General features: G+C 43.3%; 1 protein-coding gene and 1 long non-coding RNA gene across 6 annotated transcripts in view; one reads left to right on the forward strand and one right to left on the reverse strand.

Annotated features, from left to right (window-relative positions):
- Nucleotides 1–13,429, forward strand: part of LOC106608308 (kinesin-like protein KIF13B) — a 106,110-nt gene that overhangs the window by 43,343 nt on the left and 49,338 nt on the right. For all 5 annotated transcript variants that reach the window (XM_082977068.1, XM_082977066.1, XM_082977069.1 and 2 more), the window contains 5 exons: nt 417–563; nt 927–1,076; nt 1,703–1,807; nt 2,727–2,900; nt 9,150–9,307. In XM_082977068.1, the coding sequence (XP_082833194.1) occupies nt 417–563; nt 927–1,076; nt 1,703–1,807; nt 2,727–2,900; nt 9,150–9,307 (734 nt within the window). The remainder of the gene's footprint in view (nt 1–416; nt 564–926; nt 1,077–1,702; nt 1,808–2,726; nt 2,901–9,149; nt 9,308–13,429) is intronic.
- Nucleotides 1–13,429, reverse strand: part of LOC123743511 (uncharacterized) — a 74,693-nt gene that overhangs the window by 29,258 nt on the left and 32,006 nt on the right. The window lies entirely within an intron of this gene.

A 13,429-nucleotide genomic window follows, 5' to 3' on the forward strand; every position in this document is an offset into this window, starting at 1 on the left:
CACCTCCAATTGACTCAAATTATGTCAATTAGCCTATTAGAAGCTTCTAAAGCCATGACATCATTTTCTGGAATTTTCCAAGCTGTTTAAAGGCACAGTCAACTTAGTGTATGTGAACTTCTGACCCACTGGAATTGTGATACAATGAATTATAAGGGAAATAATCTGCCTGCAAACAATTGTTGGAAAAAAGACTTGTCATGCACAAAGTAGATGTCCTAACCAACTTGCCAAAACTATAGTTTGTTAACAAGAAATGTGTGGAGTGGTTGAAAAATGAGTTTTAATGACTCCAACCTTTGTGTATGTAAACTTCTGACTTCAACTGTATATACACACACTAACCCTTTCTTCTCTCTCTCACTCTCTCCCCCTCCCTCTCTCTCCCCCCTCCCTCTCTCTCTTTCCCTCTACAGCGTGATGCGGTGCTAAGTGAGCCCGCGGTGCAGGTGAGACGTAAGGGTAAAGGGAAACAGATCTGGGCTCTGGAGAAGATGGAGAACAGACTGGTGGACATGAGAGAACTGTACCAAGAGTGGAAAGACTACGATGAAGACAACCCTGTGAGTTTACATCCCAGTTTGTGTGTGTCTCCCTTTCTCTCCCCTTCCCTCACCCTCCTGTCTCCCTCTCTCCCTCCTACCCTCACCCCGTCTCCCTGTCTCTCCCCTTCCCTCACCCTCCTGTCTTCCTCCCTCCCCCTTTCCTCACCCCGTCTCCCTTTCCTCACCCCATGCATCCACCTTTCCTCACCCGTCTCCCTTTCGCTTCCCCTTTCCTCACCCCGTCTCCCCCTTTCCTCACCCCCTGTCTCCCTCTCTCCCCCTTTCCTCACCCCCTGTCTCCCTCTCTCCCCCTTTCCTCACCCCCTGTCTCCCTCTCTCCCCCTTTCCTCACCCCCTGTCTCCCTCTCTCCCCTGGTCTAGGTGATGCGTTCCTACTTCAAGCGTGCTGACCCGTTCTTCGACGAGCAGGAGAACCACAGTCTGATAGGAGTGGCCAACGTGTTTCTGGCCTGTCTCTTCTACGACGTCAAGCTGCAGTACGCTGTACCTATCATCAACCAGAAGGGAGAGGTACGGCAGTGTGTGTGTGTGTGTGTGTGTGTTCGTGTTCTACGACGTCAAGCTGCAGTACGCTGTACCTATCATCAACCAGAAGGGAGAGGTACGGCAGTGTGTGTGTGTGTGTGTGTGTGTGTGTGTGTGTGTGTGTGTGTGTGTGTGTGTGTGTGTGTGTGTGTGTGTGTGTGTGTGTGTGTGTGTTCTACGACGTCAAGCTGCAGTACGCTGTACCTATCATCAACCAGAAGGGAGAGGTACGGCAGTGTGTGTGTGTGTTCGTGTTCTACGACGTCAAGCTGCAGTACGCTGTACCTATCATCAACCAGAAGGGAGAGGTACGGCAGTGTGTGTGTGTGTGTGTGTGTGTGTGTGTGTTCTACGACGTCAAGCTGCAGTACGCTGTACCTATCATCAACCAGAAGGGAGAGGTACGGCAGTGTGTGTGTGTGTTCGTGTTCTACGACGTCAAGCTGCAGTACGCTGTACCTATCATCAACCAGAAGGGAGAGGTACGGCAGTGTGTGTGTGTGTTCGTGTTCTACGAAGTCGAGCTGCAGTACGCTGTACCTATCATCAACCAGAAGGGAGAGGTACGGCCGTGTGTGTGGGTTTGACTGAGATGTCTGTCTCCCTGTTAGGTTGCAGGGCGTCTACATGTGGAGGTGTGGCGAGGGAACGAGGGGCTGGAGAAAGTAGAGACCAGTCCAGATGGCGAGACACAGGAACGCAAAATGGAGTGTGTGGTAAGAGATGACATCAGCTCCTGAAACACATAGATGGACATCAGACACACTGAAATGTCAGGTCCTGAAACACATAGATGGACATCAGACACACTGAAATGTCAGGTCCCTGAAACACATAGATGGACATCAGACACACTGAAATGTCAGGTCCTGAAACACATAGATGGACATCAGACACACTGAAATGTCAGGTCCCTGAAACACATAGATGGACATCAGACACACTGAAATGTCAGGTCCTGAAACACATAGATGGACATCAGACACACTGAAATGTCAGGTCCTGAAACACATAGATGGACATCAGACACACTGAAATGTCAGGTCCTGAAACACATAGATGGACATCAGACACACTGAAATGTCAGCTCCTGAAACACATAGATGGACATCAGACACACTGAAATGTCAGGTCCTGAAACACATAGATGGACATCAGACACACTGAAATGTCAGCTCCTGAAACACATAGATGGACATCAGACACACTGAAATGTCAGGTCCTGAAACATATTCAGTGAGGGGGGAAAAAGTATTTGGTCCCCTGCTGATTTTGTACGTTTGCCCACTGACAAAGAAATGATCAGTCTATAATTTTAATGGTAGGTTTATTTGAACAGTGAGAGAGAGAATAACAACATAAAAATCCAGAAAAACACATGTGAAAAATGATATAAATTGATTTGCATTTTAATGAGGTAAATAAGTATTTCCCTTTCTCCTCTCCCTCTCTCTCTTCCCTTCTCCTCCTCTCTCCCTGTCTCCTCCCTTCTCCTCTGTCTCTCTCCCCCTCTCTCTCTCTCCCTCTGTCTCTCTCTCCCTCTGTCTCTCTCTCCCTCTGTCTCTCTCTCCCTCTGTCTCTCTCTCCCTCTGTCTCTCTCCTCCCTTCTCATCCCCTCTCCCTCTCTGTCTCCAGGTGAGGATCCTGCAGGCTACAGGTCTTCCTCGCCACCTGTGTAAATTTGTGTTCTGCCAGTACCATTTCTGGGGGCAGGATGAACCTGTGTTCATCGCCCCGGAGGTGGAGCCCACTCCCCCCTCCGCCACCAGCAGAGATCCCCTCTGCACCGTACTTTTTGACAGTAGCAAGGTGGGACAATGGAGTCAGGGCTGGATTACTGAACGGGCACGCAGGGCATGTGCCCTGGGGGGCCCTGGGGACCCCCCCCCAGATATTATATAAACATGTCATAAGCCATGGCAAAATGTGTAGAATTGCAGAAAATTTGCTTTAAAACTGCAAAATGTTCTCTCGGCCTCATGGTAAAATTGTATAGAATTGCAGGAAGTTAGCCACCCTCCTGGAGGTAGGTACACCGGGGTCCCGGATGTGGTAGTCCGGCCCTGAATGGGGTAGTCATTAGCCACATATGCCGAGGTTTGAAGGCCTTTCTATATGTCATTTTCTGTGTTTTTATTAGCTAAAGAGGAGTCTCTCACCACGTGACTATAACTACTGTTCCCTGAACAGTACAACTTCGGTTGAAGGATCTATAATCACGCCTGACAAGGCCAATGAAATACCCGTCTCGCTTCCACAGTTGATAAGCCTGAGGCTCGGATTCATTCCTTCAACTTAACACCGCTCTTCACTGAGCCTAGGGTAACAGAGTGGGCTACAGAGGGGGATTTAAACATGAACAAGCTTCCGAACTAAGTTTTGCTGGATGAAGCCTGTCCCCTTGTGGACGCAGGGCTCCGGCAATGCCTGACGTAGCACTCCGAACGTGGAGGCACTGACGTCACAATAATGTTTTTGTGGAGGGGCTCACCACTCACTCAGACCTGGGCCTTGCTCTGAGGCTCGGAGGTTGCTTCTTCATCGGAGGTGCAGCAAGCCCCGCTTCCTCTGCCTTCCTCCGACTTCTTGCGACTTCCTCCGACTCCAGGAATTGGAAATAGGAATGTAATGCCGGGAGAAAGCTAGTAAGCTTAACCAACAATGCAGTTCAAGAAATAGTTAAGAGAAATATTTACTAAATAAACTAAAGTAAAAACTAAAGTAATACAATAACGAGGCTATATACAGGGGGTACCGGGTGTGTGTAGGTAATCATTCAGACAGGTTACCTGGGAACAAGGACTATGGTGGTCTGCTTGAAACATGTAGGTATTACAGACTCAGTCAGGGAGAGGTTGAAAATGTCAGTGAAGACACTTGCCAGTTGTTCCGCGCATGCTTTGAGTACACGTCCTGGTAATCCATCTGGCCCCGCGGCTTTGTGAATGTTGACCTGTTTAAAGGTCTTACTCACATCGGCTACCGAGAGGGTTGTCACGTTGGTATAATTGATTCGGGATACAGATGCAGGAATGCGTAATAGGATTTTTTATTGTACTCAAATTACGGCGTGCCGCGTAAAGGCAAGGGACGAAGACCAAACAAACACTATACAGAAACACAGGGTTGAAACCCAAACAGAAGAGCGGGGAGTACCTCGAATAAATAACACACGCGCACAATGATTAACACACGGGTCGAGACCCGTAATCATCTGTACAATCCACAAGGGAACAAAAGCCCAAAACACACAGCACAGGTACTCACACGCACCAACAGACATTGTAACAATAATCGACAAGACCATGTAAACCAAAGGGCACAGATATACAAATACTAATCAGTGGGAATAGGGGACAGGTGTGCGTGATGAAATTTCCGGAGGGATCCGTGACAAGGGTGATCACACAGTTGTCCGGAACAGCTGGTGCTCTCATGCATGCTTCAGTGTTGCTTGCCTCGAAGCGAACATAAAAGACATTTAGCTCGTCTTGTAGGCTCGCAACACTGGGCAGCTCGCGGCTGTTTCCCTTTGTTGTCTGTAATAGTGTGCAAGCCCTGCCACATCCGATGAGCGTCAGAACCTTTGCCTGTTTGATGGTTCATCTGAGGGTGTAGTGGGATTTCTTATAAGCAGTCGGATTAGTGTCTCGCTCCTTGAAAGCAGCAGCTCTAGCCTTTAGCTCAGTGCGGATGTTGCCTGTCATCCATGGCTTCTGGTTTGGATATGTACGTACGGTCGCTGTGGGGACATCGTCGTCGATGCAGTTATTGATGAAGCCAGTGACTGAGGTGGTATACTCCTCAGCGCCATTAGATGAATCCCGGAACATATTCCAGTCCGTGCTAGCAAAACGGTCCTGTAGTGTAGCATCCGCGTCAGCTGACCACTTCTGTATTGATCGAGTCACTGGTACTTCCAGCTTTAGTTTTTGCTTGTAAGCAGGAATCAGGGGGATAGAATTATGGTCAGATTTTCCAAATGGAGGGCGAGGGAGAGCTTTGTACGCGTCTCTGTGTGTGGAGTAAAGGTAGTCAAGTTTTTTTTACTCTGGTTGCAATATGACATGCTGGTAAAAATGAGGTAAAACGGATTTAAGTTTGCCTGCATTAAAGTCAGCGGCCACTAGGAGTGTCGCTTCTGGATGAGCATTTTCTTGTTGGCTTTATGGCCTTATACTGTCACGGTTGTCGTTGGTAATGGAGGACCAAAACGCAGCAGGTATGTGTATGCTCATCTTGACGTTTATTAACTCAGAATGAACGTACAAAAATAACAAAAAGAACGAACGATCAACAAAACAGTCTCTCAACTGAGAGTCCCAACCCCAATTAACCAAACATAGAAATAGACACACTAGACTAAACATAGAATACATGAAAATCAAACAGTGCCCAAAAACCCCGGAATACTTAAATCAAATGCCCCTTCAACAAACACACCACCCCGAACCACATAAAACGAATACCCTCTGCCACGTCCTGACCAAACTACAATGACAATTAACCCTTATACTGGCCAGGACGTGACATATACAGCTGGTTGAGTGCGGTCTTAGTGCCAGCATCAGTTTGTGGTGGTAAATAGACAGCTCCGAATAATATAGATGAGAACTCTCTTGGTAGATGGTGTGATCTACAGCTTATCATGAGGTACTCTACCTCAGGCGAGCAATACCTCGAGACCTCTTTAATATTAGACATGGAGCACCAGCAGTTATTGACAAATAGACACACCACCTGCCCCTCATCTTACCAGATGTACAGTTGTAGTCGGAAGTTTACATACACATAGGTTGGAGTAATTAACTCATTTTTTAACCACTTTACAAATTTCTTGTTAACCTCTATGGGCTAGGTGGGACGCTAGCGTCCCCCCCGTGGTGCACTCCATCAACAGCAGGTGCATTTCAAGAGCGGCAAATTTGAAACCAAATAAATGTCAAAATTCAAATTTTTCAAACATACAACTATCTTACACCCTTTGAAAGATAAACATCTCCTTAATCTAACCACGTTGTCCGATTTCAAAAAGGTTTTACGGCGAAAGCATAAAGTTAGATTATGTTAGGAGAGTACATTGACAATAGCTGTGTGTAATGTTTTGTCAATTCAAAGACAGGGTCACCAAAACCATAAAACCAGCTAAAATGATGCACTAACCTTTTACAATCTCCATCAGATGACACTCCTAGGACATTATGTTAGACAATGCATGCATTTTTAGTTCTATCAAGTTCATATTTATATCCAAAAACAGCGTTTTACTATGGCATTGATGTTGAGGAAATCGTTTCCCTCCAATAACCGGCAGTCAAGTCAGCACCACAAATTAAATAATTAAAATTAGAAAACATTGGTAAAATATTATATTGTCATTTAAAGAATTATAGATTTACATCTCTTGAACGCAATCAACTTGCCAGATTTAAAAATAACCTTACTGGGAAATCACACTTTGCAATAATCTGAGCACTGCGCCCAGAAAAATACGCGTTGCGATACAGACTAGCCGCCATGTTGGGGAGATCTAAAATCGAAAATACTATGTAAATAATCCATTACCTTTGATTCTCTTCATCAGATGTCACTTCCAGGTATCACAGGTCCATAACGAATGTAGTTTTGTTCAAAAAAGCTCATCATTTATGTCCAAAAATCTCCGTCTTGTTAGCACATGATCTAAGCCCGCCGGACTTCACTTCATGAACGAGGGGAAAAAATATATTTACGTTCGTTCAAACATGTCAAACGTTGTATAGCATAAATCATTAGTGCCTTTTTTAACCAGAACATGAATAATATTCAAGGTGGACGAATGCATTCTCTTTTATAACGTATTGGAACGAGGGTACCCAACATGAACTCGCGCGCCAGAGTCTAATCGGCCATCACCGTTCCATGGCTCTTGTTCGGTCAGATCTCACAGTAAAAGACTCAAAACACTTTGTAAAGGCTGGTGACATCTAGTGGAAGCAATAGGAAGTGCCAAAACATTAATCAACCCCTGTGTGTTTCAATGGCATAGGCTTAAAGGTAATTCAACACATCAGGTATCCACTTCCTGTCAGAAAATGTCTCAGGGTTTTGCCTGCCAAATGAGTTCTGTTATACTCACAGACACCATTCAAACAGTTTTAGAAACTTTAGGGTGTTTTCTATCCATATATAATAAGTATATGCATATTCTAGTTACTGGGTAGGATTAGTAACCAGATTAAATCGGGTACGTTTTTTTATCCAGCCGTGAAAATACTGCCCCCTAGCCCCAACAGGTTAACAAACTATAGTTTTGGCTTGTCCTAACCGACATCTACTTTGTGCATGAAAAGTTATTTTTCCAACAATTGTTTACAGACAGATTATTTCACTTCTAATTCACTGTATCACAATTCCAGTGGGTCAGAAGTTTACATACACTAAGTTGACTGTGCCTTTAAACAGCTTGGAAAATTCCTGAAAATGATGTCATGGCTTAAGAAGCTTCTGATAGGCTAATTGACATAATTTGAGTCAATTGGAGGTGTACCTGTGGATGTATTTCAAAGCCTACCTTCAAACTCAGTGCCCCTTTGCTTGACATCATGGGAAAATCAAAAGAAATCAACCCAAATAATTGTAGACCTCCACAAGTCTGGTTCATCCTTGGGAGCAATTTCCAAATGCCTGAAGGTACCACGTTAATCTGTACAAACAACAGTACGCAAGTATAAACACCATGGGACCACTCAGCCGTCATACCGCTCAGGAAGGAGACGCGTTCTGTCTCCTAGAGATGAACGGACTTTTGTGCGAAAAGTGCAAATCAATCCCAGAACAACAGCAAAGGACCTTGTGAAGATGCTGGAGGAAACGGGTACAAAAGTTTCTATCCACAGTAAAATGAGTCCTATATCGACATAACCTGAAAGGCCGCTCATTTTATATCGCTATTTCGGACTTTCGTGTCGCACCTGCCTGGTTGAAATATGTTTTTCATGTGTTTGTATGCAGGACGCTGTCCTCAGATACTCGCATGGTTTGCTTTCGCCGTAAAGCCTTTTTGAAATCTGAGACCGCGGCTGGATTAACAAGAAGTTAAGCTTTATTTTTATGTATTACACTTGTGATTTTATGAAAGAAAAATATTTATAATACTGTAGTTTGAATTCCGCGCACTGCAATTTCACCGGAAGTTAAACAATTTAAAGGCAATGCTACCAAATACTAATTGAGTGTATGTAAACTTCTGACCCACTGGGAATGTGATGAATGAAATAAAAGCTGAAATAAATCATTCTCTCTACTATTATTCTGACATTTCACTTTCTTAAAATATAGTGGTGATCCTAACTGACCTAAAACAGGGATTGTTTATTAGGATTAAATGTCAGGAATTGTGAAAAACTGTGTTTAAATATATTTGGCTAAGGTGTATGTAAACTTCCGACTTCAACTGTAGCTGCTCTGTCTTGCTGACTCAGCGAAAATCCAGCCAGCTCTATATTATCCATGTCGTCGTTCAGCTACGACTCTGTGAAACATAAGATATTACAGTTTTTAATGTCCCGTTGGTAGGATGGTTCTCAATCATATATCATCCATTATGTTTTCCAATGATTGCACGTTGGACATTAGTACGGATGGTAGTGGTGGTTTACTCACTCGCCTATGAATTCTCCCAAGGCACCCACGACCTCCGCCCTGTGTACCTCCGTCTTTTCTTCACGCGAATGACAGGGATTTTGGCCTGGTCTCGAGAAAGCAGTATATCCTTGGCGTCGGACTCGTTAAATAAATAATCTTCATCCAGTTCGAGATGAGTAATCGCTGTTCTGATATCCAGAAGCTCTTTTCGGTCATAAGACTGAGACTGTAGCAGCAATATTATGTACAAAATTAAGTTACAAACAATGCAACAACAAAAACAAAAGAACGAAATAAAACAGTTGGTTAGGAGCCCATAAAACGGCAGCCATCGCCAAGTTTCCAGGATTTTGCAAACCTACCCAGAGTAAATCATGATGTGTAGAACAGTAGCCATGCAATGTTTGTGTGTCTGTACGTGTTTGTTCCCAGGAGCTGGAGGTGTGCGTGTCTGAGGAGTTTGTGGAGTTTGTGGCGGAGGGGGCAGTGGCCATCGATGTGTTCGGACATAAACAGGTGAACCACCGCAGGAACCTGGCTCTCTGGGACCTGGGAGTCATTCAGGCCAAGACACGAACCCTCAGAGAGAGGTGAGATCTAGTAGGAGATTAGGAGTTTACCAGTGTAGATGGGACATATGGGTTGGTGTGTACTTGGTTATATTCACTAGAACCCAAGTGGATGATACGAGGAGGGACTACCTGGACTTGTTCAATACGGAACTCTATTTTTCATTGCGAAACGTGTTCCGATTGCAAAATGTTTTGCTAAGTGGGCACTAATGAACACAACTCCGGTGTAATGACTGGTCTGGTATAATGACTGGTCTGGTATAATGACTGGTATAATGTCTGGTTCTGGTATAATGTCTGGTTCTGGTATAATGACTGGTTCTGGTATAATGTCTGGTCTGGTATAATGACTGGTCTGGTATAATGACTGGTCTGGTATAATGACTGGTCTGGTATAATGACTGGTCTGGTATAATGACTGGTCTGGTATAATGACTGGTCTGGTATAATGACTGGTCTGGTATAATGACTGGTCTGGTATAATGACTGGTCTGGTATAATGACTGGTCTGGTATAATGTCTGGTCTGGTATAATGTCTGGTATAATGTCTGGTTCTGGTATAATGACTGGTCTGGTATAATGACTGGTTCTGGTATAATGACTGGTCTGGTATAATGTCTGGTCTGGTATAATGACTGGTATAATGTCTGGTCTGGTATAATGTCTGGTATAATGTCTGGTCTGGTATAATGACTGGTCTGGTATAATGACTGGTCTGGTATAATGACTGGTCTGGTATAATGACTGGTATAATGTCTGGTCTGGTATAATGTCTGGTATAATGTCTGGTCTGGTATAATGACTGGTTCTGGTATAATGACTGGTTCTGGTATAATGACTGGTTCTGGTATAATGTCTGGTATAATGACTGGTATAATGTCTGGTATAATGACTGGTCTGGTATAATGTCTGGTCTGGTATAATGTCTGGTCTGGTATAATGTCTGGTCTGGTATAATGTCTGGTCTGGTATAATGTCTGGTCTGGTATAATGTCTGGTATAATGACTGGTCTGGTATAATGACTGGTCTGGTATAATGACTGGTCTGGTATAATGTCTGGTCTGGTATAATGTCTGGTCTGGTATAATGTCTGGTCTGGTATAATGTCTGGTCTGGTATAATGTCTGGTCTGGTATAATGTCTGGTCTGGTATAATGTCTGGTCTGGTATAATGTCTGGTCTGGTATAATGACTGGTATAATGTCTGGTCTGGTATAATGACTGGTATAATGACTGGTTCTGGTATAATGACTGGTTCTGGTATAATGTCTGGTATAATGACTGGTCTGGTATAATGACTGGTATAATGACTGGTTCTGGTATAATGTCTGGTATAATGTCTGGTCTGGTATAATGACTGGTCTGGTATAATGTCTGGTCTGGTATAATGACTGGTATAATGTCTGGTCTGGTATAATGTCTGGTATAATGACTGGTCTGGTATAATGACTGGTTCTGGTATAATGTCTGGTATAATGTCTGGTCTGGTATAATGTCTGGTCTGGTATAATGTCTGGTCTGGTATAATGACTGGTCTGGTATAATGTCTGGTCTGGTATAATGACTGGTCTGGTATAATGACTGGTCTGGTATAATGTCTGGTATAATGACTGGTCTGGTATAATGACTGGTATAATGTCTGGTCTGGTCTGGTATAATGACTGGTCTGGTATAATGTCTGGTCTGGTATAATGACTGGTCTGGTATAATGACTGGTCTGGTATAATGACTGGTCTGGTATAATGTCTGGTTCTGGTATAATGACTGGTATAATGACTGGTCTGGTATAATGTCTGGTATAATGTCTGGTCTGGTATAATGACTGGTCTGGTATAATGACTGGTATAATGACTGGTCTGGTATAATGACTGGTATAATGACTGGTCTGGTATAATGACTGGTTCTGGTATAATGTCTGGTATAATGACTGGTCTGGTATAATGACTGGTATAATGACTGGTTCTGGTATAATGTCTGGTATAATGTATTTTCTGGTATAATGACTGGTCTGGTATAATGTCTGGTCTGGTATAATGACTGGTTCTGGTATAATGACTGGTCTGGTATAATGACTGGTCTGGTATAATGACTGGTCTGGTATAATGACTGGTCTGGTATAATGACTGGTCTGGTATAATGACTGGTCTGGTATAATGTCTGGTCTGGTATAATGTCTGGTCTGGTATAATGACTGGTCTGGTATAATGACTGGTCTGGTATAATGTCTGGTTCTGGTATAATGACTGGTATAATGACTGGTCTGGTATAATGTCTGGTATAATGTCTGGTCTGGTATAATGACTGGTCTGGTATAATGACTGGTATAATGACTGGTCTGGTATAATGACTGGTATAATGACTGGTCTGGTATAATGTCTGGTATAATGTCTGGTCTGGTATAATGTCTGGTATAATGTCTGGTATAATGTCTGGTATAATGACTGGTCTGGTATAATGACTGGTCTGGTATAATGACTGGTCTGGTATAATGACTGGTCTGGTATAATGACTGGTCTGGTATAATGTCTGGTTCTGGTATAATGTCTGGTTCTGGTATAATGTCTGGTTCTGGTATAATGTCTGGTCTGGTATAATGACTGGTCTGGTATAATGACTGGTTCTGGTATAATGACTGGTTCTGGTATAATGACTGGTATAATGACTGGTTCTGGTATAATGACTGGTATAATGACTGGTTCTGGTATAATGACTGGTTCTGGTATAATGACTGGTTCTGGTATAATGTCTGGTCTGGTATAATGTCTGGTCTGGTATAATGACTGGTCTGGTATAATGACTGGTCTGGTATAATGACTGGTCTGGTCTGGTATAATGTCTGGTCTGGTATAATGTCTGGTCTGGTATAATGACTGGTTCTGGTATAATGACTGGTCTGGTATAATGTCTGGTCTGGTATAATGACTGGTCTGGTATAATGACTGGTCTGGTATAATGACTGGTCTGGTACAATCACCACCTTCCGGAGACACCTGAAACCCCACCTCTTCAAGGAATACCTGGGATAGGATAAAGTAATCCTTCTAACCCCCCCTTAAAAGATTTAGATGCACTATTGTAAAGTGGTTGTTCCACTGGATATTATAAGGTGAATGCACCAATTTGTAAGTCGCTCTGGATAAGAGCGTCTGCTAAATGACTTAAATGTAAATGTAAATGACTGGTTCTGGTATAATGACTGGTCTGGTATAATGACTGGTCTGGTATAATGTCTGGTCTGGTATAATGACTGGTTCTGGTATAATGACTGGTATAATGACTGGTTCTGGTATAATGACTGGTTCTGGTATAATGACTGGTTCTGGTATAATGACTGGTTCTGGTATAATGACTGGTATAATGACTGGTTCTGGTATAATGACTGGTTCTGGTATAATGACTGGTCTGGTATAATGACTGGTTCTGGTATAATGACTGGTTCTGGTATAATGACTGGTTCTGGTATAATGTCTGGTCTGGTATAATGTCTGGTATAATGTCTGGTATAATGTCTGGTATAATGACTGGTCTGGTATAATGTCTGGTTCTGGTATAATGTCTGGTTCTGGTATAATGTCTGGTCTGGTATAATGTCTGGTCTGGTATAATGTCTGGTCTGGTATAATGTCTGGTCTGGTATAATGTCTGGTTCTGGTATAATGACTGGTCTGGTATAATGTCTGGTCTGGTCTGGTATAATGTCTGGTCTGGTATAATGACTGGTCTGGTCTGGTCTGGTATAATGACTGGTCTGGTATAATGACTGGTCTGGTATAATGACTGGTCTGGTATAATGACTGGTCTGGTATAATGTCTGGTCTGGTATAATGTCTGGTTCTGGTATAATGTCTGGTCTGGTATAATGTCTGGACTGGTATAATGTCTGGACTGGTATAATGTCTGGTATAATGTCTGGTCTGGTATAATGTCTGGTCTGGTATAATGACTGGTTCTGGTATAATGACTGGTTCTGGTATAATGTCTGGTCTGGTATAATGACTGGTATAATGTCTGGTATAATGTCTGGTATAATGACTGGTCTGGTATAATGTCTGGTCTGGTATAATGTCTGGTCTGGTATAATGTCTGGTCTGGTATAATGTCTGGTCTGGTATAATGTCTGGTTCTGGTATAATGTCTG

The sequence above is a fragment of the Salmo salar genome, chromosome 06, assembly GCF_965601325.2.
Source record: "Salmo salar chromosome 06, fSalSal1, whole genome shotgun sequence".
Lineage (NCBI taxonomy): Eukaryota > Metazoa > Chordata > Actinopteri > Salmoniformes > Salmonidae > Salmo > Salmo salar.